Source organism: Microchirus variegatus (assembly GCF_963457635.1).
Source record: "Microchirus variegatus genome assembly, chromosome: 2".
Taxonomy (NCBI): domain Eukaryota; kingdom Metazoa; phylum Chordata; class Actinopteri; order Pleuronectiformes; family Soleidae; genus Microchirus; species Microchirus variegatus.
In genome coordinates, this window is record NC_139803.1 from 26,386,739 (window position 1) to 26,414,522 (window position 27,784).

The 27,784-nt window shown below is 40.2% G+C and overlaps 1 protein-coding gene across 2 annotated transcripts in view; it reads right to left on the minus strand.

The window, feature by feature from the left end:
* The window catches only part of kcnip4a (potassium voltage-gated channel interacting protein 4a), a gene marked incomplete at both ends in the record, with an annotated part of 123,011 nt that overhangs the window by 82,261 nt on the left and 12,966 nt on the right, over window positions 1-27,784 (minus strand). The window contains one exon of one of the 2 annotated variants that reach the window (XM_083902999.1): window positions 25,506-25,644. The exons of the other annotated variant lie outside the window; for it this stretch is intronic. Within the exon in view, the coding sequence (XP_083759125.1) occupies window positions 25,506-25,644 (139 nt within the window). Of the gene's footprint in view, window positions 1-25,505; window positions 25,645-27,784 lie in introns of those variants that run through there. 2 annotated transcript variants of the gene reach the window in all.

Genomic DNA, 27,784 nt, shown 5'->3' on the forward strand with positions numbered 1-27,784 from the left:
GAGGATGTTGTTGTTCAATAGGCAGGAATAAAAAAAGTTTGCTTGAATGAAGAGGAACAATTTCAAGGACTTGATGTATTATGAGAAACATCTACTAGGTCAAAACAGCACAGGAAACGGTAGAGCGTCTCAATAAGGTGAATAATTTAAAAAGGTATCTGTGGGGGTGCAGCTGTACCTTTGAGACACTACTTGCTCTCATCGACAATGGTAGAGGACACGACACACACCCCTTTTCTAGTTGAAACCTAGTTTCAAAGCAAAAGAAAAGTAAACAGACCAGACATTTATTATAAAGTGACGTAGCCCAGTTTAGCTAATGAAACATAGCTTCAGTAAAATGGTTCATATTTTCTGAAATGAAGCCCAACCTCCCAACGTGAAGCTATAAAGTGTCTTGTGCCATAATCATATGTTCAAGCTCTGCAGACCAACAATCAATCAAAACGCATGTGCAGTCCCACAGTTGGGCTTAAAAATGTATAATTTACAGATCAAAATTGCAATTACAAACAACACAATTAGCTGCAATTTCATTACTTTTTATTGTTTCTTATCCACAGAGGAAACAACTCACATCGTCCTCATTCTTGCAATTTTGAGCTTGTGTTGGTGGTGATGTTGAATCACATTTTATATCTGTTAGACAGTCTATATTATCATGAACCTTGACCTAATATATTACAAATTAAGTGTAGTGCACATTTAATCTATACATTCCAGGAAACTCTGTGTGTGTGTGTCTGTTATTCACATATTTCTCGAACCAATAGTCCAATTGATTTCAAACTTAACAGGTGTCTTGCTACGGGCATGAGTAAGTGCAGTGTAGATAGACGTTGTTTGCATAAGTAACTTTAAATATAACGGTAAAAGAAGCACATGCTGGCTTTCACCGCTCTACTGTAGCCACTCCCCCTCGAAACCACACAGCACTGTGGGCGACCTGAGAGATTTTAGACTTTGAATAAACAAACGACAATTCTGACTGCAGGGTCCCAAATTTAAACAAGCGATAATGGCCCGGAATTTAAGGTCAGGTTATTCAGAATCCCCCAAATGCAAAGCGCAGCCAGCTACAGACAACAAGTGGCAGACTGAATAGCATCTTGCCATTGCACATTAATCTACTGACAAAAACAGATTTCGCATGGGCACTGCACTAGTTTGTCTAAAGATACAAGCTGGCACACTTTGTATTAAGCCAACATTTTGGAAGCATTCCCTGACCCCTCGAGAACATTTAATTTCAACATCTGTGCAACTCCATCACCTGTCGCCTAGACCATAGTTTCCACTTCTATTCATGTTTCAGATAAACAGCCGCACCCCTTAAGTCTATGTAATTACCATAAAGGCATGTGGGAGCAGTTACACAATGCAAACTCATCCAAGTGTCCATGAAAAAAGGAGTTAAATGAGGTTTGTCACTTTTTCTGAGGCGAACAGATGGCCTGTTGCTCACTTGAGCGAATGGCAAACGGACACTGGCCACAACACTGGGTACACGTTGTTGCTGGTAAACATTGTGCTTACGCAAACAGGCTTAGCGCTTTTTGGACCTACAAGTAACTCACAGGCTTCCCCAACCACCAGTGAGTGTGAAGTGTGATGTGTGGAACAAATCGCCACATTCCAAGTCCATATACAGTCAGGAAAAACTCCCCGACATGAGTCATGTTTACCTTGATGAGTATGGTCAAAGCAAGGAGGACAGACAGGGGTCATGCAATATTCTTAACAGGTTTGTGTGAAGGTAAAGAAGTAGCTCCTTAAACATTTTGCAGGGAAAAGGTATAGTCAAGGCTGTCCCTGAACGATCCTGAACGTTTTTTTTTGAATGATCAGAATAGTTGTTGGATTTAAAGTTATCATATACAACATTTCTGCCTTAAAATAATCCACTGATGTTAAAAATTGAAGTGGCAACGATATGTATAGCACACCCACACAGAAGTACCATATACCACGTGGCAAATACGCAACCACACTTGCACCAAATATGACAGCTATACATTCTGGGATGATCCCCAATGAAGGAAATATTCAGTACTACTACTTAGGAAGTTCTAGTCTTAGACACATTTAATTTTGTGTATTTGTCACTAATGGCAAATGGATTGGATTGTATAAATCTCTCCCCAGAGAGAATGTTATCGCTCTTTTTGCAGCCTGTACGGTGCTATTCAAACATTATCCCCCTCGGGTGACAATAATGTTTACTTCTACAGCACAGTCAAAGGTGCACACTGAGCATCGCAGTGGTCAGTCATTGCATTGATGCAGAGTGATTTGACGAGACACTCTGTTTTTTAAGTGCCCTCGGGTCCACCAGTAAAGTTAACTTGATGAAGCGTGAACTTATTTCATCTCCGTTGCAGCCGAGAGACAGCTAAAATTACGAATGTGTGCCATATAATATTAACATTGTCAGTTTTTAAAGCTGAGCTCAGTTGATGGGAACAGGGACAGGGAAAGTGGTTGCCTCGAGTGCTTTGTATTGTTAAATAAAAAATAATAATAATAATAATCAAAAAAAAATCAAATGATCAACTCTTTCTTTTTTCAAATCAGAGTTCAGGGTGTAGGCATATTTTCCCTTTACCAAATAATCCCAACGAAACTTTCCTTTGTCTCCAGATTTTGATGGCTTTTTGTGTAGCACCCTGCAGCAATAACAGGAGTTACATGAAAAAGGCTCCACTCCAGGAGCGGTTGACAGATATATTGATCCATCTAAAAAACACTGACTGCAGTTGCCTGTGGGTGAGAGCCAACATTACCACCAAGAGCCTTTTTTTCCTCCCTTTTGCGTAAAAAGAAGCTTGTTTGGCTGGGGAATTGCAGAGCGTAGCTTGTCAACAAGCATGAGGGCGGGGGGGGGGTAGAATTTACAACCTCAGGCTTCCTCTGTGAGATTTATGCATGCTAAACCGCCCATAAAACGTCTGCCGTTAAACACACAAGCTGCGAGACTCGACGAAAACTGCGACACCAAGCGCATCTGGCAAGACGAATGGAAAACCATCGTTGAAGTGAAAGTTCATGATGTGTCTCAATCAGGACAGGTCAAAAAGCAGAGGCTTTGGGTAAAGTGGCCACTAAATTGAACATCAAGAGCTGAGCCACAATCCATAAGTACCCATCTGCAGTGGAGTGTGCTTCACTGCGCTGGATAACTGGCTCTACCTACTCACCACAGGCTGCTTGGAAAAAAAAGCTGATCACGACACGATGACGTCACATGGCCATTCAAAGTCTTACTCACCCAAAGTCAGGCTTGTACAATGTACACTAAAAGGGTGCATCTGAATTATTTAGACTTTTAACTTTTTGGGGGGTTTTATTGTCAAGTATATAGACCTACCCAAGAGGATGCAGAAAGCTAATAGCCTGTGCTGGTCAAGAATAAACGTAAGACAGAATGTTTTTTATCCACTTCTTTTGTGTAAGTTGTTGGTGATGCATGAATTATTGAGTGTTTTATTAAAAAACCTTCTCATTAATATAAATTACTTAACACTTGCGCTATTTGGAGCTTGACAGACACCATTTTTTTTTTTTAAAGTAAATGCAGATGATTAAGCTGTTATTCCACTGATAAACAAAACAAGAAAACATCATGAAAACAGCAGGCGCAGTTTCTACAGGCTGTCATTAAACAAACGTTGTGATTGTAACGTCTTCCCAGTAACTGAATGTATCGCTGACAGACAGCATACAGAGATTAGCGATATCTGCAGTGTTCAGCACTGACAGCTGTTTTGGCATGATTCTTGGTAAACAAAGCAAACGCCAACACGCCATCAGCATTGAAGGAGCACCTCTAAGGCAACAGGAGTCAACGTAATTAGTCTGACACAGAGCGGATGTTCATATGTGACACTTTCTTGGGAGTTTTCTTTATCACTTCTGCGACATAATTATCCTAAATTTAAAATCTCACTACGTGGAATGACTTACAATTCTTTATATGCAAGGACTGAGCCATTCAAACAGAACAAATGTACAGTAACTTACAGCTAAAAGACTGAATTTGAAACTAAAGGTGACCCCTTAGCTTTAGATTATGATACACATCTGCAGATGATGCTTCATGGATGAATGTAAACATGCAGGAAATTCCACAGTTCACAGCAAAAACACTGTCATGACCACAATTCCACAAATGCAGCTGCTGGCTAAACACATGGAGTACCATCCTTTACTAAATAAGATGCAATAAAACAAAAGCTCATCTCCTTGTGTCACCAACACTACAACACTGCTGACTGCACAGAAACCTGTGGAGGAGACTATAACTGCAGTATCGCTGGTGTTTATGGGTTTATACTGCAATAAATCCTCAGAGACCTCCTGCATTATCATTTCCACTGCAGATGGGGTTCAACAAGAGAAATAACTGGAAGCAGTAAATATGCTGTAGATTCACCGCAATAAATTTAATTTCACATTGAACGGTTAAGACCAGGCTCTCTGCCCAGAACTGTTTACTGAATACACAAATTTATGAGTCTCAGAAAGGTGGCGGTGATAAGATGCATCACTGCGGAACGTGCACAATGACAAGGAACGGGACATTGTCGCAGCAGTGGCAGACAGTCAATTATCAAACATACATCACTAAAAATATTATATAGATATATAGAAAAATGTAGCGAATGTGTTAAGGCATTTATGGCAGTGAGAACCTGGATCCAATGCAGCAATATGTAATTAAACACATATTTCAACACTTCCTTAAATGACTGCATTGTGATGACTATCAATATGTCTGGATTGACCCAGCAAAAATAAAACTGTATTGTCAGTAGGGCTGAGCAATCTGGGTAAAATATGCATGTATTGCAATTGCAATTTGATTTGCAACATGATTTTAAACTCAATCTTCAATTCAAAATGTACCGTATTATTGATTTCAAACAAGATGGAGCATTAGCATGTGAGATGCCATCAATCAACTAGTATACACTGATGCATGAATAAGATCTTAAAGACATGTTTTTCTTTTTTTGCTGGCATGATATTATTACGCAAAGCACTTTGTTTTCTCAATCAATCAAAATTGTATCACAATCAAATGATGAACTTGAATGAATGAATAAAAGGATACTGTTTAAAGGTATAACTTTTTTTTTTTAGCCTTATTGTATCATTTCAAATTGAATGAGGATAATACAGTGCTGTAAAATATAAGGTCCCACCCCAATAGCAGTGCACCACTTTCTTAAAGGTCCCATATTATACCCCATTTCTCTATGTTAACCTAGTTCCCTGGTGTCCTAATGAACATGTCTGTGACATACTTTGGTCAAAATACTATAAAAATGAAGCACCACTGCAGTTCACCCTGCTCACCCAGCCCTGTTCAGAACACTCTGTTTAGTAGTATCTCTTTAAGTCCACCTTTAAAAAAATGAAAATTAAGGGATAGGAAATTACGCCAGCCACAGAGGCTACTGGGAGCTAACAGCAGTTAGCATTTGGAGTGATCATTTTCAGGCTTCTAGCAGGCACATTGCTGTCATATATAACATGTATCCACTGGACAGATAAATCCTCTGAGGCTGGAAGTTTGTGTAGAACTCTGTGCTGTGGAGCCAAGAATATAACTTTTCGCGGACTTCTGGTTTCGGATACCGTTTCCCTCCCCAGCACTCACATGTGTTTATGGAGCTCCGCGAGACAATAATTGCAGGAATTTAACGCATTGTGACTTCCCAATGAGCGTGGAAGTCCCAAATATAAGAATTTAAATGATTAAACCGTTGATTTTGCATAATATGTCCCCTTTAACATACATGTAAGATTGCATGTCTAAACATTGCAGCCTCGTCAACCCTCAAACTAAATTTGAGTCTGGATTGGGCAACTGGTAGAGAACAGATCAAAGAGCATTGCCTCAGGAAATGCAGGAAAAGCTAAAGTGATCAAGTCCGACTGCTGCTGTAGTAACCTTTCTAAAGATATAAAGCACACATGCTGTCATTAGGGAAAAGGTTAACCTACGTATTAATGATATTTACAGCAAAAACCCATAGCAACATTTGAGGAGGTCTCAGACCTTAGCAATTAGGAACAGCCTCATGAAAAGCAGGATGGTCCTCAGCTGATAAAGACAACACTCAGGGAGTTAATGCATAGGCTATATTTGCATCAATGCAAAGTGGTTCTTATTGTAGCCTTTCGGGGTTTCAATCGATATGAGCACCAAACAACAATCAATGACTAGAGATAGATGATCATTCCTTGCTGACCAATAACTGAGCAATAACAGCTCGTCTTCTCTCTGGTGGAAAGGGACAATATTAACATGCTTATATTTGCATCCGAGACCCGATTAGAGTCGAGAGTGATCTGGTCTTGAGTGAACAGCATTAAGTATAGGTCGGAAAAAAACGATTCGTCCTGAATGCGTCCTCGGGTACGCTCACAAACACGTTCAGAGGTGGTTCTGGGGCACCTGTGGCCATATTCCTGCGCATGTATGGCTACAATCAATCAATTTTTATTTATATAGCCCACAATTACAAAACACAGTTTGTCTCACGGGGCTTCACAGGGTTGGCAACATCCTCTGTCTTTAGACCCTCAGCCACAGTAAGGAAAAGCTACCAGGTAAAAAAAACCTTATAACAGGGAACAATCCTCCCTCACAATGGTCCGTCTCGTTAGTTAAAGTCCTCTAAGATAACGCGATAAAATAATTAACCCAGTTAACAGAAGTTTGTTTTCTTCTGGTGTGCACTGACCTCTGACATGAATGCTGGATATTATCGACGGGGAATATTCACTCGCAATCCTTTGCCTTGAGTGTCAAAAAAAAAAAGAGATGCGCGACTAATTGTCAAGACCTGCGCAGAGGAATTCCTCGACATCGCCAACGAGTGGAAAGTAAAATGTGAAATTAAGTAGTTTTTGTTTATATATTTTGACTGCCCAAGTATTTTTTACATTTCTCTGGTCCAAATCACTGATCTCATTTCATCTAATAGCATCTTAATTCACTCAGATGGTCCCAACTGTACCGTTAGACTCATTAAAAACATAATTTTGTCCTTGCAAACAGACGTGATTCCCATGTGGTTTGAACAGTAAAACTGGATGATTACCAGCTCAAAGTGTCTTTGTTTCTGATTAATCACAATCGTTTTCTCTCAATATAAGTAATATTCATATACTGTAAAGTATCAATACTTCATTCAAACTTTATTAGAGACCATTAAATCTAAATGATTATTGCTGAAACCTTGAGTAAATCCATGAATTCCCTGTGAATCAAAAGAAATTGATCCTAAATTACTCAGCACATTTAAATGTTTAAGTAACGGTACCATACCATAACATGGCGAGGTGTGCAGCTGTGAGTGACAGATTGAGGTTCAAGGTGAAGGCAGGATTATCAGCTCTGAGCTTGTTTGCAATGGTGATGGACAGATTGACAGTTGGGGTCAGGCAGCAGTCTCCATGGACTATGTTTTTTTGCAGATGATATAGTAGTCTAGGAGAAGAGTGGAAGAGAGCCTGAGAGGTGGATGTATGCACTGGAGAGAAGAGGAATGGGGGGGGGGGGGTTGTTGAGAGCGAGACAGAATACCTGTATTTAAATGTAGAGGTAGCAAAAGTGGATGAGTGTAAATACCTGGGGTCAACCATCAAAATGGACTGAGAGGTGTGTGACAGAAGGATAGCTGCAAAAGTGAAAGGGAAGGTCTACAGGACGGTCGTGAGACCTGCTATGATGTATGTTTTGAAGACAATTGTACTGTCTGAAAGACAGGAGGTGGAGGTGGAGATGGAGGTGGCAGAACCTGGAGATGCTGAGATTGTACCGGTTGTACGGGTTGGAAATAGAGGCAAGGCTGAGCTGGTTTGGTCACTTGCAGATGAGGGATTGTGATTATATTGGACAAAGGATGTTGAAAATGGAGTTGCCAGGCAGGAGGAAAAATAGGCAGAGCACATTAAAGGTCCATGAATACTGTGAAGGAGGACATGAGGACAGTTGGTGGAACGGAACATGACACAGGGGATATAGGGCAAGATGGAGGCAGATGATCCGCTGTGGTGACCCCAAAAGGGAGAAGCCAAAAGAAGTGTGGCAGCACAGCTTAACACATGTATGAAACATGTACATCTACTTAAAAGCCAAAAGAGTTGTATGCATCACTTTCAAACACATTCAAAATACTGGTGAAATCAGTTTCCTAAACATGGTGATAATAGGGACCATCAGCAGTTTTAAACAAAGTGAAAATGAACTGCTTTTCTGCAGCATGAGGATAGCGGTGAGGGTGACAATGCAGGGTGTCACAGCAGATAAGAGGCGACTGGATATCTGAGAGCAGCAATAATTGCTTGTGACATCAGTGGACTAATGTTGGCTCAACTGCTCCCTTAGGATTCTGCAGAAAGGCGTGTTGAACGTCTCTTAACATTAAATTCCATCTTCCTTCATTGTATGCACTTTATAGGCCACGACACTACAGTGTATATATACATACTTCATTCAAACTGAACATAATGGCAGCTTTGAATATGAGATAAATGCTTATCAAGATGGCGGCTGCATTCAGTTCTCGCTGATATTCATTACCATACGTCAGTATGAGACAGAGGCTCTATTGAACAGGTCATTACAGCAAACTGATGTAACCCCCCTTCGTTATAGATCTACCGATGGGATACAGCAGGACAGTAAAGACTAAAATGCTATCTTTCTTTCTGTTGACAACAACAAAGTGCTTTATATCTCCGTCACTACTCCTCCAATACGGGTAACGTTTAATCTACTCGGGTATCTGGCGGAGGCGATTTGGGTCAATGAGGTCTCTCAAAGAAGACTCTGATAACGGTGACTCACTTGGTATGGAGGTGAAAGGCGGTTCTGAAATGGAAAAGTCTTACTTTCAGAGAAACTTCAGCCCAAGTTTCAATGATGAATGCCTTATATCTTTAAACTTGCAAATATATTGCATGCCTTGAACTGGTAAAAAGTGACTTGCAGCCCTTTTTCATGGGGCATTAGGTCCTGCTGACAAAAGCCGCTTTCACACTGCAAGGCTTAATGTTTCATTCTGATGTAGTAGGATTTTAGTGTGCCCTGTGTATATCATACTAAAATCCACGGAATGAAATCCTCATACTGCTTCTGATGAATTGTTGAGCCACATTCACCTGTGATCCTGTTAAGCCATTTCTTCTGATATGCTTTCAAACACGGAACAGTTATTATACCCGCTTTGAAATAAGCATGAAACATCTCCCTCTCTCCCTCTCTCTTTCAAAAAAAGAAAAGGTCCAGCACCTCATTATGTCTCCTCAGCAGATCACCCTTCATGTTTACTCACTGGCACAGTGTATACCCATGTAGACCGTCACCATGGGATCATGACAAATTAAGTGCAGGAGGGACCGTTCCTACAAGAGCACATATCAGATTGCCAGTGTATCAGATTTTAAACCACAATCAGAGCTGGAGTAAACAGACTCGCAGCGCTGTTTGGTTCTTTATGTTGCCATTAAATAAAAAATGCAGGACTTAAGCACTGCTGTGGATGAACAGGCTAAACACATAATTTGGTCATCACATCACGCAAATTGCATACTTCTCTGGACGGATGTTTGAACAGGGCCTGATGGATGAGACACTTCATGGCAGAGCCTTATTAAGTTCTTGAGCAGTTCCTGTAGGAAGTAAGTGTTTGTGCAATCACTTTTTGTTATATGATCTACTTCCAAAAGTGGAGCCATGCTGAAAATCAGCCACCATGAACCACATTATACAACATAGTTTGTGTTACTGACTACAATTATCCATGCAATGCCAATAGGGATAGTTTGTTACTTTACAAATGCCAAATACATGTTTTCTTGCTTACTGGATACAGTAAAAACACCAAAGAGAATGAGGCTTTGCAGTCGGTGAGGAAAAGTAGCCAGCTACTAGTTAACCATGACTCCTGTATGGAAGAGTCGGGAACAGCAGCTGACAAGATCCATGTAGATGAAAGGCAACGTCGAGTCTGATGTTCAGTTTGGTCGATTTGGCCCCAGCTAGCTCTTAGATTTTAGGAACACTGTCAACTATACTGTGCCATTTAAATCTGATTTGACCATATATCTGACTCTGGAGGGTGGTGAAAGTATGAGGGAATGAAAAATGATGAAGGCAGGGAGGAGAGGAGGAGGAAATCACAATATACCAATGAAGCCATCAGGCACACAGACAGTAATGAACCTCATTCTCCCTCTACCTCAGCCTCATCACTCAGTTTGATTGAGTATTCAGTCAGCATTCATTTTAACTGTGGGGGGGGACAACGATGATCTAGGAAGTGTCAGTCCCATATATTTGCTTGGGTCAGCCAGGTTTTTTTAAATATGGTAGCACACTGACACAGACATCATGGATCTCAAATTATTTTCTGCAAGTGACCGAATGGGGAAAAAGGAGGGCAGAGTGTGCCACCAGGGAAATGTATGTGCCATTTAACTCATGGTTTAGAATATAGACTGCTGCTCCTGTTTGAAATTGGGTCCACTATTGAATAGAAAAGGTAATAGCTCACACCATCAGTCAGTTTATTTCCTCACTTCTCTGCACAAGGCCATACCACTTTCAGTTTTTTCAAAAGCCAGGTCTTCTTCAGGTCAAACCGAAACTGAAAACTACAGTTTTATTGAGCACACAAACATCAAGAATGGTAATAAAGCAAATAGAAATGTTGTTGAAACCATGGTAAGCTAGTACAATTAGCATATCTGGACTGTATCCTTGAGAGTTACTTTGACACAGTACTGCACTGAGCTGTGAAGACACTGCTCGGTCTCCGTGTTTCCATCTCCAGCTTGGGAAATGCTAAAAATATTGTTGTAATACAGCAGAATTAGATGCAAATCTTGGCCGTGAATAAAACCACAGATTTTCCAGGGCATCGATCTTGATGTGCAGGCACTCAGCTCACAGATCAGCTTACACTGCATTGAGTAAGCCGCACAAATCACATTTTTCTCAAAGAAGCAGAAAGCTCTCCTTCTCTAAAGATTTCAAAATGCTTGTTTTAAATGCAGCCGCTTTGATAAATTCAAAATAATGACAACTCCAGTTGTATATATGGTAATCACCAGGGCATTAGTTATGCAAATCTCTTTGAGAAAGAGCCAATCGGCCTTCTTTCAATCTCAGAGGAGCAGTGAATGTGAGGCAATGCAGAGCAAATGAAGGGGTAGAGACCTTGTTAACAAGATGATGAAAGCCAGGAGAGACCGCTGTACATACACAGGATTTACTTCAGCTCAAGCACAGCCAGGAAAATGCTGTCCCCATTTTATTTGACTTTTATTTCCCCTTGTAAAGCACTTGAAGTCTGACTTTTCCACCACAACACCAGAAATCGCTAAACCTGAAGGATGGCCTGGGCATCTGGATGGAGAGTGAACATTAATCCTGAAGCACTAAATCATTGATAAGGGCTATGGTGTGTGGGAGCAAAATTCGCCAAGGCCACCTTTTGTTGGCTCACTAATAATGTGGCCGAAGTAGCCCTGAGCTTTGACGGCGGGGAGGGCAAAATACGAGACAGGAGACTGTGTTTACTGCTGCGCGTCTATTTTTTATGTCATGATTCAGAGCTAGACCGCAAAGGTCCACTAAATGCCATCGTTATGGACTATGCAGACACTGTAACCAGTGACAGAGCACTGACAAAGCAGTGGGGCCAGAACAACACTGCGAAACATACCGACCATCCAATTCTCAACCACAATGGAGCAATATTTTAAATGAAAATAAATCTGAACAACAATAATGCTGCTTGCACACTCAGTTTTAAAAGGTATATCATTCCATACATGCCATGATACACTTTGAATCAGTGCATTAGAAAATGTGTTAATACAATCCAAAAAACTACAGACAAAACAAGCCTGGGTTACTGAGAAGTTAACATGCTTGTGATAGTATTATAGAACTACTACCCTGGATTGTAATTGAAATCTTGACTGATATTGGTGCTGGTTGAAAATCCTGAGGGGGATATTAAAGCTGAGGCAGGCAAAAACCACTTGAAAATTACAACCATGACAGGGCCATATTTCACCCAAAACCAGGAACAGAGTTGAGAGCAGAGGTGAAGATCTAGTCTAGTTCTCTCAAAGATCACTTCATTTACATAATGCTGACAAGATATTATCAAAAATATTGTTCAAGAACATCAAAAAAATATCCAGCAAATCTTGTAGCTATTTGTCTTTTTCAGAGCTGGTACAAGTAAACAGCTATAAATAAAAGGTGCAATCACACCCAAGACACATTGAGGGTGCTTTTGAGACCCAGTTTCTCAGACCATAGACAAAGGCAGTCACATTAATTATGCAATGTGAATGATATCCTGAGCTGACTCTGTCCTGCTACGGTGTTACAATTTCACAAAAATGCAGTGGTGTGGTGCTGTACATTTCTCAGTGCCCATAAAGTACATTGCTTTATTTCTGGGCATCACCTCAGCATTAACAGACACACCACATATTGATTTTCTACTTTCTTCTCCTTTCCTTTTTTTTTTTTCAAATGAGTAAAAATCTATTTTATAGTGGTACTTCACTGTATCGATTTAATCAGACCTTTCTGGCTCCCTCTCTCACACAGCCACACACACCGACGCATTGACAATGCACCCATCTGTATAGTCAGGACCAGCTCAAACAACATATTGTCTTTGCAAATAGAAATTAAGTGTGGTCATTTGATTCCAGCCTTCTGATGGATCAATTAAGATAGATGTGAATGAAAAGGATGATAGTTCATTAAGACTAAACATGTACACTTCATAGGAGGATATATCCACTGGGCAAATATTAACCTCATTGTTGCACAAGAGAAAATAGCCAGTATAATCAGTACACGCCGTCTTATGGAATTAAAAACCTGGGATGCGGCAGTTACAATATGACATGCTCATCTAAAAAACACAAATGTTTAATTCTCCAATTTTGCAGCCACGCATGGGTTCCTTTGAATCCTTTTACACTGGGGGCACAACACTGTTCTCCTGTGCAAAAAAACCCATTTACCAAATGGCTGCCTCAGAGATGAGGAAAAATAAAACAACTTAGTCGCTGCCATGGGAATGGGCAAATTACACCCACCGCCATGCAGTACAAATGATCATTAGTACAGTAATTACTGGAAGGCCATCAAGTTTGAAATTCATCAGTGGAAGTGGAGTGCCAGTAAGCACTCCAAGTGGTACCAGGAAGTGCATCACATGGGGATTATGTGGTGGGCTAATGTCCTGTGTTTTACCCAAAAAAAAAAGGTGCCATTTCCTCTAGTAGTGGTTCTTAGGATAGTTGAGGTCAAATTAGAAACAACTGCAAATTACTCAGTGCTGTTTGCATGAATATGAATATATGGATGTTACACCAAATGTTAATTGTGCACCATTTCAGCCCTGTACACTATGACTGCAATGAACTCGCAATATTACTCCAAAATAGCAGGTTCCATAATGTCAAACAAACGCACAGCAAGAACGCGTGTAGACAATTTATTCTAATCGAGTGAGTCTGTTAGTGTTAAGATAGAGTCAGCTGTCATAACAAAGCATATATTGTGCCAGGCTAAAAAGCTCTGCAGGTCAGCTGAGGGCCTTCTATTTTCCATGACCTCATTTTATTTGGTGTCTTGCAGTCGGGGACTGGCGTGGTTTGTTGACCCAATTCCTGCAGGGTGCGCATCTGCTGATGGACCGACACGCACAAACTGCAGCAGTTGCTTAAGAAGGACAGGCCTCCTCCATTGGGAGCAATGATACCCCTGATCCTTCCAACCCAACTGAGAACAAACGGGACTGGTGCCATTAGCCCAGCAGCAAATATAGAGGTCGCCCTTAATGTGTTGTGCTGCACGAGTGAGACATTTCCAGTCTTCTCTGTGAAAGTGAGAAAAACCTAGAAGTGTCATTTTAAAGGAATGATCTCGATTGGATCTGTGCTACCAAGGGGCTAATAAGACAACAACTTCCTGCTGCACAGCATGAAAGGGGTCATCGCTATGACATAAAGATGACAAAGTGAGCCTTCTTCCACCATAAGACAAGAAAAAAAGAGAAATATCATTCTCAGAGGCCAACGTAAATTAATCGATTGTTATTTTTCAATAAAAGGTACATTGCATATCCAGAAGAGGGCTTTCCCTTGGCATTTTCTTTTTAATAATTTAACCGAAACTTCCACTTTCTAACTTGATGTCATCAGGACATTGATGTTAGTTTCTTTTGTCGTCAGCGCTCATTGAAAGAAAACACTGAAAACGTAATCGTTCAAGAGCATTTCGCTGTCATATTGTGTGTGCAGCAATACGTTATGATGTATCATGCTGTATGTATTAGAGCAGGGGTTCTCAAAGTTTTGATACCCGAGGGCCAATTTAGGAACCCAACGTTGGACTGAGGGCCACCAAAGAAAAAAAAAAGGGAAAAAACAGAAAGAATTCCCATTTGTAATAATTTTAATGACCAGATTGCAATTCTGCAGTTTACACTTACTGGTCTGTATCCAGTAATGTCCAATAAACGTTTAACAAGCTTAGTAGCTCCTGGATTAAAACTATCAACTGTAATTCATTGCGGGCCGCCAGAAATGTTTCTGCGGGCCGACATTGGCCCCCGGGCCGCACTTTGAGAACCAATATATTAGAGGATTAATTATTGAATTTATATTTATATTGTGACATGAGACAAAATATGTTTATAAAGTGATTTGTTTTAAAGGCATTGATGATAATCATCATCATCATCATCATCATCAATCAGTCCAGAGAAACTTCATCTACATTACCATATCAATGTTTTTAATGCTTTGGTAAAAACTAACATAAGGCTTATTGTCATGGTTTAAGTGGGTTACAAATCCAGGTCTATCAAAACAGATGCAGCAGACTGTACAAACAGATTTTAGCTTGTGCTCTCAGAGGAGAAACTTTTTTTCATTCTGTCGCAGGCTGCCAGCTTCAAGCTGGAAAGCACAACTTCCTCTGCCATTCTGGACAGAGTTTCCACACCTTCAACCATCTGTCTGTTTCTGTTCCTCTGCACTGCACGGTCCTTTATCTATCCTTTCCACTGTTTCTCCTGCTAATTACTCTCTCATTTTTCTCATCATTGCCATTGTCTAAAATGTGATTCACACTAGTCTTCACTTTCCACTGTGTATCTGCTCAGACATCCCCCTCTTGGCTGTAGGAGTTTACACTGCTGGGCTCTTCTCTCACTTCCTCAGTATCTAATCTTGCTCACTCAAGTTGGCTCACAGTCTCAGCTGTAGGATATTGGCATCACCTGCAACGTCAACAGGAAATACCTGGTAAGTATTCAAATGACTCCCTCAAAGCCACACAAAGTCAGAGCGTTTATCTTAATGACATTTCTGACTTAAAGTCTGCCGTTTCAGGACAACATTTTTTTTTTGTCCTGCTTAGTTTGCGGAGTTTTGCGAAAGCTTTATCAATTCAAGAGCAAAAAAAAAAGTACGACGACTGAACAAAGTTGAGACACAGTAGCCCCACCAAATTGGGTAATGATTTGCCTTTCAAATACGGCTGCAAAGCTACCATAATTTCACTAATCATCGTATTCAGACAGAGCAATACAATAGGAGGCCACTTGGCTCTGCTTCGAGATACTTAAATTATACTTGGATGAATTGAGACAGGGATCGATTGCTTCTCTCTGGTGACCCGGATATTAACTGAATTTTTTTGCAACATCGAATTTTTTTTACACTGAATTTTTGGAAACATTGAATTTTTTTACACTGAATTTATTTCAACATTGAATAAAAATCAATGGCAAAAAAAAAAAAACAGTGCTTGAAATTTGATGGTTTTTAAAATTCAAAGTCTAATTTCGATGCAAAAAAATTCAGTGTTAGAAATTTGAATTCAAACTCAGATGGCACAGATTTACTTCCATAAATACATGTCATTTTAAAAAGGAAAAAATCTATGATTAATGCAGCAGTGAAACGAACATCTACAAAATGAGAAGAGCTCGGAAAAAACAACACACAACTGCGTAGGCATCACTACGTACCAACGCAAATCAATATTGCAACACAACAATCTTAATTCCTAATAGTTTGTTCAGGTTCTGTAGTGCAATAACTGCCCATCATCGAGAAGTTGGAATCCTCACAAGCAAATAAGATTTATTTTGAACTGTATTCTTCATATACTGCATCAAAATCATGAAAAAATGTCACTGAAAAAAACCACATAGGATCAAAATCTGAGATAACGCAGAAGCTAGGAATCTCACCGACGACTACCCAGGTATCAGGACAGCTAAACGGAATGTCTTTCACACTTAACCATCTCAACTATTGCAATATTACAACCTGGCTGCAAATCTAGAAATCAGAAAATGTCATGTCCACGGATAATTGATGCCACTTCTTCATTGTGCATACCTGACATAATCCAATAACGGTGAGAAAGCAGTGCAGTTTCTGTCATTTGGGCCCAATCAGTAGACAGGTGCACAGTTAGACCGCAGCGTCACAGACGTGCTCCCAGTAGGACTTGAATCTCATTTCTGTCTCTTCTCAAAGTGACAGGTTGTCGCGGCCATCTGGGACTGTACCGACACCTTGTATTATACATGACGTCAGACACTCCTGTGGAGGCAATACGCTGCATTAGAGTCGAGGTAAAGTTTTGTGGAGGATTGTGTTTACAACGATCTTTAGCACCACCTGTCAAAGCAGGTTTATAACGATCAAATCAGCAAAAAAAAAAAAGTTTGGATGTGGGCATTTAGAGTTTCACAACACCAGCTGTCAACACTGCATGATGACATCGCTTTCCGAGTTTGACTTTCGGTTGCTTATGGTAAACATACACACATTTCAAACAGCTGTTCCTGCCGCAGTGAACATAAAACGTATATTTCCCATGTGACATATGTTCCATTTAAGACACGTTCAAAGCCGAAGAATAAGAAAAGTCAAACTCATGAACAGAGGGCAAGTGAAAAAAAAAACTGAATTAAGCAGTTTCAATCTATTTCGCCAGTGGCCTTGGGCGCTGGACACAGGATGTCAGGATGCATTGTTTGCTCAGCGTTTTCCTCAGATTCTTAGACTAAAGACCCCCATCCGGTTACAGTTTATTGTTATAATATAATGCTACAAAGACAGGAGGCAGAGCTGGAGGCGTCAGAGCTAAAGATGCTGAGTTTGTTGTTGGCCGTGACCAAGATGGACAGGATTCTAAAAAGGGATAGCTCAGGTCGAATGGTTCGGAAATTAAGTAAGAGAAACGAGGTTGAGATGGTTTGGTCACGCGCAGAGGAGGGATAGTGATTATATTGGACAAAGGACGGAAGGAGGAAAAGAGGAATCCGCTGTGGCGACCCCTAAAGGGAGAAGCCGGAAGAAGAAGATATAATGTTACAAAGTTAAACAAAAGTGATATGGCTTGAAACACCGACATAGTAGTCTGCTGGAAAGGTCCCATATTATGCAAAATTAACTTTTTAATCATTTTAATACTTAAATTTGGGCCCGACCAGTCGCCAAAGTGTGAAAAAAGATGACTCAATCATGTTTTTGTGGTCCTCCTCAGTCTAAGTACAGGAGATAAAACATGCAATATTGACTTCCGTGCTCCTTGGGACAACACAAGACGCTAAAGTCCTGGAATTGTTGTCTCGCCGAGCTCCACTTTGTTCGTAAAACACGCGAGAGTGCTGGTGAGGTCAACAGCATCCGAAAACAGTAAGTCCACAAAGTCTGTGTTAAGTTCTATTCTTGGCTCCACAGTTCCAGCCTCAGTGGATTTATCTGTCCAGTGGATACATGTTATATACGACGGCAATGTGCCTGCTAGAGCCTGCTAATGATCACTTTTCCAAATGCTAACTGCCGTTAGCTCCCAGTAGCCTCTGTGGTTGATGTTATTTCCTGGGTGATTGAACTGCTCTGGTGCTTCATCCTTATGGTATTTTGACCAAAGCATGTCACAGACATGTTCATTAGGACACCAGGGAACGTGGTTAACTGGGATAAATAGGTATAATATGGGACCTTTAACGTCCAAGAGAACAATGTTCAGCCATGTTCTCCTGTATTGCCAGATTACAGTTGACCCGAGACATTTATCTGTCAAGTCAAACATTAAATACATCACACCCTTGTTAGATGCCATCATTGGGTGAGAAATGCAATAACTCACATGGTCTTTCTTCTCACGCCTGACAGTGAACCTCTGCCTGATAACCAGGCATGGGAGATAAATTAGACCGTAACGGGGACAGGTGTGTTAAAGCGGACTGACGGAGACGCGGGAAAGTCATGTTTGCCCTGCAGCAGCCAAAAGGTTTCATTGTACGGAGTATCAATCAGGGGGGTGGGGCTATTTATAGTGGGCCCAGGCTACTGCTGCTGCTGGAATACAAACACTTGACTGAAGTAGGTTACAGGAAACAACTGTTAGCACCAACAGAGATGAAGAGAAAGGAGGACACGTGAAGAAAAGAGGGGAGCCAGGTTAAGTGTGAGCAGTTGATTAATTACGTTCGCGGCTTCATAACTTTTTTTGGTTTAACCTCGGGAGTCTGTGACTAAGCTGAGGAGCATTAGCATCTAATGTGTGTCCTGCTCCAATAAACTGAGAAGAAAGTCACTTATCTGAAGTTATTTTGCATTTGCTCTACAAAACAGGAGGCTGCAGCAGCACTGATGGACGGATGGTAAGACGGACTACGGCTGGTTTGGTGTGTCAGACTCGGAATCAGTTTAGGTCATTTGCATATGTCAAAGCTTGAGCCAAACTGTCCGGGGAATGAAAAGGAGCAGATTGGCAGACGTCAACAAAATATATTTAAATTTATAGCAGGACAATTAAATTAATGTGTTTGGTCGCATAAAATCTACTCCTGATAGACCTGCTGAAAGGCAAAATGTGTGTCAAAACACATGTGCCGATCAAGAACAGCAACTTAATGTTCAAATATCTAACCTCAGAAAAGACATTTGTATACTTTTGCCAACAAATAACCCTAAAGCCTACATACATGACCTTTAATTTACTGGATTTTATAGACCAAAATATCAATAGGTTAATCTAAATGAATAATAAAAAAAAAAACATTATTACCATTGTATGACATTTTGTTTATAGTACCATGTGCTTTTTTAACCTAGTTTGTCAATTTCCTCTTGATTAAATGATTCATGACTCCACTAATTGTTTCAGGACTAAAGCAGGTCACATATGGCTTTCACTCCGAAACAGACCCCCCGACAAGAAAAAAAAAAAAAAAAAACACGTGCTGCAACAACTGCATCTTTAATGGTGTGTAGAATGAGTTCATTCTACAGCTTCGACAAAAGGACCCAGGCTTGGTTACAGCAATGACCGCCGCATGGTCACGTGTGGGGGGGGGGGGGATCACCCCACCCCGGCGTCTCAGTTCACTGTATCCAATTAACAGGATGGAGAGGTTGAGTATTATTGTCTCGTCAACAGGCTTCTTTTAAGGTGCTTTTGCTAACAACATGGTTTGCTGGGTTGCCCATTCTCCCACTAATCCCTGGTTGTTAGACGCTAATCCCTGCTCTATCAACAAAGGAGTGTGGGTTTTGGCCAAGTCTGAGAAAGAGAACGTCAGGGTCAGTGTCGTGTGACAATAATGGAGAAAGCTTCTCCAATCATGTGGTGTTATCTGAAGAATTGTTAGGGAGAGACTATCCTAATATATGTTATATATTATGTAACATTATGGGCTTATTGTCCATTTGTGACATAACTCAGCAGCCGAGGAAGTAATTATTAGGTTTTGGTGGTGATATATTTTCAGAAAAGTGCAAATTTGGATGCTTTTTTTATAATCTGTGATGAAATCTTCTGGTTTCTCTATTCTTAAAATGGCACTAAACGGTTTGCAGATGTATGACGATGACCCAAAATACTTGATAATTGTAGTCCTACTATTTACAACGGAAACACAAATACAGGTAAACATGTTCTCTGAACTAATATCTATTAATTGTATGAGTAAAAACCTTTAAAAAAATACTAAAACAAATCCAACAGAGCACAACTATCACAGAAGGAAATACAAATCTGAAACATGATGGCAACTGCATTTCTAAAATTCCATTCATCATCTTTGAGTTCATGAGGTGTAAACAGCAAGTAGTATATGTCACCAGTCCTCATAAGTGCAATAAATAAGAATGATGTCAAGGAAACTCAATCTCAGTAGGATTCTTTCCCTCTCAGCCATTTTAACAACATATGAATCAAGCGAGAGACAACAGTAGGACATGTCGGCATCTCAGCCAGCTGCCGGTCCCTTGGCAATCGCTATTCCAATCCCCTCCCTCTCCTCTGAAGTGAGAGGCTGCAATGCTGCCTCAACTTCCCCCTGTAATCCATCATTGCCATAACCCATTTCTACCTCAGATCCACAGAGGCCTGCACTCTTGACCAAGTGGGGAAAAAAGATTTGCTTTACTGCAGATACACTTTTGGCCTGAAGATAAAGGCAAATTTGTGATTAACTTTAAAACACAACAACAACAAAAAAATTGCTCAACAACATCAGGTTATAGACTTCAAATCATGGTCATAGATCACAGCACAGGACTCTCTGAAGAATAGGTTTGTTTGCACACCATGGCGGCTGTGGTGCTATCACACTGAGGGCAAACACATAAGACACATAACACATTAAATCCGTATCAATGAGAAGTAATAATGTAGATTCTGTGACAAACGTTGGTGTTACACTGAACATTTCACCTTATATTAAATATTTCCTTTTTAAAACACATTTTTGAACCAAAAAATGAATGACTGCTTGGCTTGCATGTCCAAGCTGCTAGCAGCTGTGTGTCATTAAAAAAAAAAACCCACCGCGGTCAAAGAAAGTGGGCAGAATGCCTCATTCAGGTTATTAGATTTCATTTTGGCATTGATTTAAATCCAAAACGCAGCCAAATGGAAGCTTTTGTTTTTACACCAAACCATCCATCATTCCTATCAATGTTCAATGTATAATTGCAGTGTATATAGCTATTAAATGCTTGTATTCTCCTTTTTATTTTTTTTTATTTTTTTTAACTTGATGGAATTGTGCTTCACCACAGTGATAATATGCAAAAATGAACCACATGGGTTGTGTTTGAGTGTGAAAGAGTGAGTAATATCAGTGAATGGTTAATGCCATCACAGGGCAGGATTCTGAAGTTCTCCCAAATGTCAGATGACGACAATATGGATGAGGAATCCGCAAGTGATGTTTTTATTGTTTGTTGTTTGTTTGTTTTTTAAAGAAGAAAAAAAAAGAGACCTGTCCTGATATTCTGCCAAGACAGTGGAGGGAAAAATAACACCGGGGGGAGATCTGCTGACTCTACTGCAAACCGTTAAGGGAAAACACTCCTAAAGCACTACAGCAACTACAACTACAGCATGAAGCATAAACTATGCAGGGGTCGATGATGCACTGATGGAATTGCAGCACTTATTCTCATTTTGAAACACCGGGATCAAGTAATCTGCAAAAGAGGCAAATTCTGTTCACTTAACACATCAATTTGTCAGATTTTCCTGAAACATTTTTTCCTAATGTTCACCTGCTTTGGTCCCCACTAAATTGTGTGGGTCTCCTGCCAATGCACTATCAGTGTCTGTAGCGAACACACTTTCACATAAAAGCTGCAGTATCAAACCCCTTGTTTAACAAACGTGTACAGAAGTGACATTTTCACCATTTTGTTTGCAGTTCAACGATCTACTTGCACACAAACACAGAGCTGGTTGAGCTGCAGTGCTGCTCTCTATCTCCCTCTGTCTGCATCAGCAAGAGTCTGCCCTTCCTTCTGTTCCTCTCTACTTCATTTCACCAATCTTGAGGATTTTTAAATAAAGCGGCAAAGCAAAAACACACTGGGGAACCAAACCAGACAATAAAATAATTCCCAAACTGTCAAACTAGGTTTTTGTTGTTATTATTTTGATTGATAGACCACTGGGCATTTAAAGGATGGTGATCTATTAAGGCAGTGCTTTTATCTTGTAAGGTTTTCCTTAAATATTGGATTATACTGGACTGGAAACAATTCTAAACAAATCTTATTATTTATTCCAGTAAATACACATCAAGAGGCATCGATTTGTTCTGTAGCGTGCTGCCCTCTTCTGGCAATAAAGATGTAGTACACTGATGGATTTCTACCATTACTCTATAATTTAAATATGTAAAGCTCTTCAGTAATCAGTAATGCAAATGCTAGCATCAAATTGCAAAAATGTTCTTTCTAAATTTTAATTTGATGAATTAAAGTAATAAACTTGATTAAGACATCAGATGGGTTTAACAGCTAAACAATACATAGGAAAAGTAAACTCCCACGCTGATTACTTAACTGGATGCATGCAAATGGAAATAAACAGGGTAAAAGATTTTAGGGACAGGAAGTAATCATTCGTCTTGAATAAAATAAGTGACCCATTTGAGTGCGTCATACAAAGACAGACAGAATATGTAAAACACTTGCACAGAGCAGTCAAAGCATGTCCTGGGGACACAACATGGGGCTTGTGTATTTTTGGAAACACCTGTGTTAGTGAGCACGCTAATTTTCTGGAGGCTGCTCCAACATCCGGAGGGCAGCGCTGCCACCTGGCAGGTTTACAGCGTGATTATCTGCACGCTGGGAGCTTATTCCAGGCAACAACGGGGGAATTAGAATATTAGTTCACGAGGACACTGAAGGACAATAACATCCTTGATGAAAGCATATGCTAAAAAAGGAGGTCACAACTTAGGAAAAGATGGAATTTATATTCACCTCAGGTTTTGACTGTGTTACTGCTGTAATACACTGCATTTCAGCTTTAAAACAAAGTTATATAAACAATGCAGCTTGTTTTGAGATCATATTGTATTTTTTTTCCAGAATCTCACTATTCAATTCCAATTCCTTGGTTCACAATTGAATTAAATTCACAAAATAAAACTGCCAATTTAGGTAGGTTTTATCGGGAAGAAGGCAATGTAATACGACAAGCAAATCCGAGAACAAAATGTACATTTATTTAAAGGTCCCTAACCCTATTATATCCTATTTCTCCAAGTTAAACTAGTTCTCCGGTGTCCTAATGAACATGTCTGTAACATGCTTTCAAAATACCTTAAGGATGAAGCACCACAGCAGTTCAATCACCCTGCCAAAACAGCCCTGTTCAGAACGCTCTGTTTAGTAGTATCTCTTTATTAAAGAAAAACAAAAAAAAACTTAAGGGACAGGAAATGACATCAGCCACAGAGGCTACTGGGAGCTAACAGCAGTTAGCATTTGGAAAAGTGATCATTTGCAGGCTCTAGCAGGCACATTGCCGTCATATATAATATGTATCCACTGGACAGATAAATCCTCTGAGACTGGAAGTTTGTGTAGAACTCTGTGCTGCACTGTGGAGCCAAGAATAAAACATTTTCACGGACTTTGCACACTTCCGGTTTTCGGATACTGTTGCCCTCGCCAGCACCCTCTCGTGTTTTACGGACAAAGCGGAGCTCAGCGAGACAACAATTCCAGGAATTTAGCGTCTTGTGACGTTCCAAGGAGCTTGGAAGTCAACATTGTGTGTTTCATCTCCTCTACTTAGACTGAAGAGGACCACAAAAACATGATTGAGTCATCTTTTTTACACTTTGGTGACTGGTTGGGCCTCCAGAGTCCCAAATATAAGTATTAAAATGATTAAAATGTTGATTTTGCATAATATGAGACCTTTAAGCTGAAGTTGCACAAATATGCCAGGGCGAGCTGCCTTGGCGGAGGTCTAAACAACCGCTCTGTCTTGTTCAAATGTCTCCGACAGAAACACCTGGGTCCTGGAGCGGCTCCAGCTGTGTCCACCAGCTTGCACATTATCAGAGGGATCAATTCATTTGACAGCTGTGGAGGTGCGCAAACCAAAGATGGTGCACACAAACTCAAATGAAGGCTAAGTAGAATAAACAACACAGGTTTTGGTGATTTAGAAGCATCACCTGCCTTCAGTGACTCCAATCGAATCAATATAAAATGAGAAAAGCTTGAATAAAGATGAATATGCATCATCTGGCTTTTTCTTATTCATGACAAGAGTTATGTTGAGGTCTTTCTGCAGTTGTTGAATTTTCCCTGCGGTAAAATCTTCGGTGCAGACGTCATTAAGGAATCCCTACTGTGACATTGATGACTGTTTAATAGCATCCTGAATCATAACACGGCATAAATAATTTTGACAAAAGATCTCGCTGTGGGACGGCATCAACCAATTACAACAAGCTTTGCAGTTCTGGGGGGTTTTTTGGTTGCGGAGATTCAACACAGCCACCGGGATTGAGAAGCATCACTAATAAACAGCAACAATAAAAAGGTAATGCAGAGACAAAATTAATCTCAATCTACATACGACCTTAGCGCTCATTAACACAGCCTCGATAAACAAGAGGGAAATCAACAATCTGAACGCATCATACAACTAGGAAACTGAATTCGTGCTGTATACATTTCAAAATGACGCAATGAAATTGGGCAATGGCAGCCCAGCGTTAACAATACAAGTACAATAAAGTACAATATTTTAGTGCCTGTTTGAAGAGCGAAAAACAAAAAACACCCAACCATAAATCTGACATTTCGTAAGGCCATGTGGCCATTGTGAATGTATATCTTGAGAAGTAATCAATGATAAGATCGGTTCAAAGGGAATTCATTTTCTCGAGGCGGATGTCGCGTCTGGTTCAATGTCAGTCCGATCATTTTCCCCATTCCAGTAAAAAATCATAAATTCCGGTGTTCCGATGTCAAAGCATGGCGGATCGATGCAGCATTAATATGTTTTCAGATGGTGTCGACAGCCACAGCGACTGTGAGGTCTATGGCATGTGGTCAAATGTCAGGCGAAAAGTACAGCTAATGAGAACAGGGTGTCTGTAGAATCCAATGTCAAGCACACATAGGGCCTGATTTACTAAGATTCCAAATAGAGACTGCACCTGTTACTGGATTACGTTTTGCGGGTGAACTACTAAGATTGCGGCCGCAATTGACTGTGTTAATTCAGTCAGGCTGAGTTTCCATTACGCGTGCCAACAGCCTTTGATCTGACGTCAAGGCGACAGGACAATCGATATAGATGATATATCTAAAGCTGATATAGATGGTTACATTAAATAGTGATTGTTAACCCTAACCCGCTTACTTTTTGTTTTTGAGACTAAACTCAGCTCACTGTCAAAGTGCATCAGGGCAAATGGATCATTTCCTGATTTTCAAAAATTAATTAAAAGTATTCATTAAGAGATATGCCAATATTTTCAACGGATCCTTGTTCAGGGCGACACCGACTATTATGATGGTAAATTTCAAGTCATTCTGAGATACTTTTTGTTTTTTTGAAGCTCACCGTCGGAAATGATCCCCCCCCATTTCAGTACCTTTGTTTTTTGGTGAGGCCCATGTGACGATGCGCCGCACCAGACAGCAGTTTAGCAGGAGTTTCTTGGAGAAGCCATAGTCCTTACGGAGATGCTGAAGGTCTTCCCTCCACTGGGTTCCCTTCGTTGGCGTACTCATGGCTGAGTGATCACTATTGTGAAATACAGTATGTTGTTATTTCTGATACAATAATAAAAAAAACAAAAAAACAATTGAATGGGCTTATTATTATTTTATAAAGGCCTGTTTGACCAGTAAATAAAATCCACATAGCAATTATTATTAGCCCTATAAATCAACCCCTGTTAAATATTCAACATTCAACCAAATATCCTCAGTCAGAGCAGCAAATCACAACAAACTGCCAGAAGTTGAGAGCATACATTATGCTAATTTTGTGTTTCGCCCCCAGATATGCATGACCATAATGATATGCAAGACATTTCAAGTTGCCCTTTTGGAACTGGAAATGCGACCTGAGCCGCCGTCGTAATACAGAGAAGAGCTGACATCACCGTTTGCTTTCAATCCACACTGAAACATTCTTGAAACAAACAAGGCGCAAACATCCGAATTTAGTCAGATATACAGTACAGTATTCTGAATAAAAAAGAACCATGAAATGATGGCATTGTTATTAAACTATGACAAGTACAATCGAGTGCGTCATGCATTACAGTCATGCATGCAACTTCTATAATTACAATCCCACGTAATGTCCCATTTCAAAAGCCAAAGTTTCTCACATCAACTGATTATAACTCATCTTCTCAGAGACCACTCAAGTCCAGGTCCAGTACAGAAGGAAACTGCTATGAATGGTCACCATGTCCATCATCTTACCTCTCAGGCTAAAACACGACGTCTTTCTCCCTGCTCCCTCAGTCTGCAAGTGATCCTCAGGTTTCACACAAGCACTTTCCCTTTCCTCAGCTGATCAACAGAGTGTGAAAAGGGGGTGGGAAGAAGAAGAGGAGGAAGAGGAGGAGAGTGAGGATTATTTTGTGAAAGTGAGACTGAATGAGAGAGAGAGAGAGAGAGAGAGAGATAATTACTGGTAGACAAGCTGTCTGACCATACAAATGTTACATTCAAATATCAAAAGGAAGAGGACAAAGACGCTGGTGCTGGTTCTTTGATCATGCCACATTTCAAGAGCTAATGACAACCCTTCATCTCTTATACACACATGAGTCTGACTACAACTGGCCGAACCCAATCCTCATCCCATACATGTTTTTACCTAAAAAGAAATAAAACATTTATGTGATGGGGACTTGCTTTTAGGGTACTGCAATGACTTTGATTCATTTGGACAGCCTGAACAAAGTGTCATCCCGAAACTGAACACAACACAGGACTTGGCCTTAAACTTAACCAGTTCCTCAGAAATGAGGTTATGCCTCATTAGGACCAGGTGTTGGTCTCCATGAGAACTACTGGTCCTGACAAGGTCAGTGTTTATGTCAGAAAAGGTCCTAAAGATACAACAAATTCAAGTACACACAGATTATTTCATACAGTTAAATATTCTACTACTACACTCTACTGCAACTGTTTCCAACACGTACTCGCGGTCATTTTCAATAATCGAGTCGTTGATTATTTCCTTGTTTAACCCATTAGTTTTATGTTTTTTTTTTTCATAAAATACAGAAATGTCGGAGTTTCTCAAACTTAAAAATAACAAAATCTTTTACTGGCAGGAGTATATTCACATTTACAATAATTGAATTGAACAAACTTAAACTTCCTAAATTATTCGATTGTTGCAGTAAAAACATTGTATCAGTTTTATTTGACTGAGGAAAATTTGAGGTTGGTGAAAAAAAAAAAAAAAAGGTTTAAAGAGGTCACAGTATATCCTATTTCTCAAAGTTAAACTAGTTCCCTGGTGTACTAATGAACATGTCTGTGACATGCTTTGGTCAAAATACCATAAGAATTAAGCACCACAGCAGTTCAATTACTCTGTCAAAACAGCCCTGTTCAGAACACTCAGTATCTCTTTAGGTCCACCTTAAAAAAAAAGTATAACAAAACTTAAGGGACAGGAAATGACATCAGCCACAGGGGCTACTGGGAGCTAACAGCAGTTAGCATTTGGAAAAGTGATCATTAGCAGGCTCTAGCAGGCACATTGCTGTCATATATAACATGTATCCACTGGACAGACAAATCCTCTGAGGCTGAAAGTTTGTGTAGGACTCTGTGCTGCACTGTGGAGCCAAGAATAGAACTTTTCCCAGGCTTCAATTTTTTGCTTTGTTAATGTGCA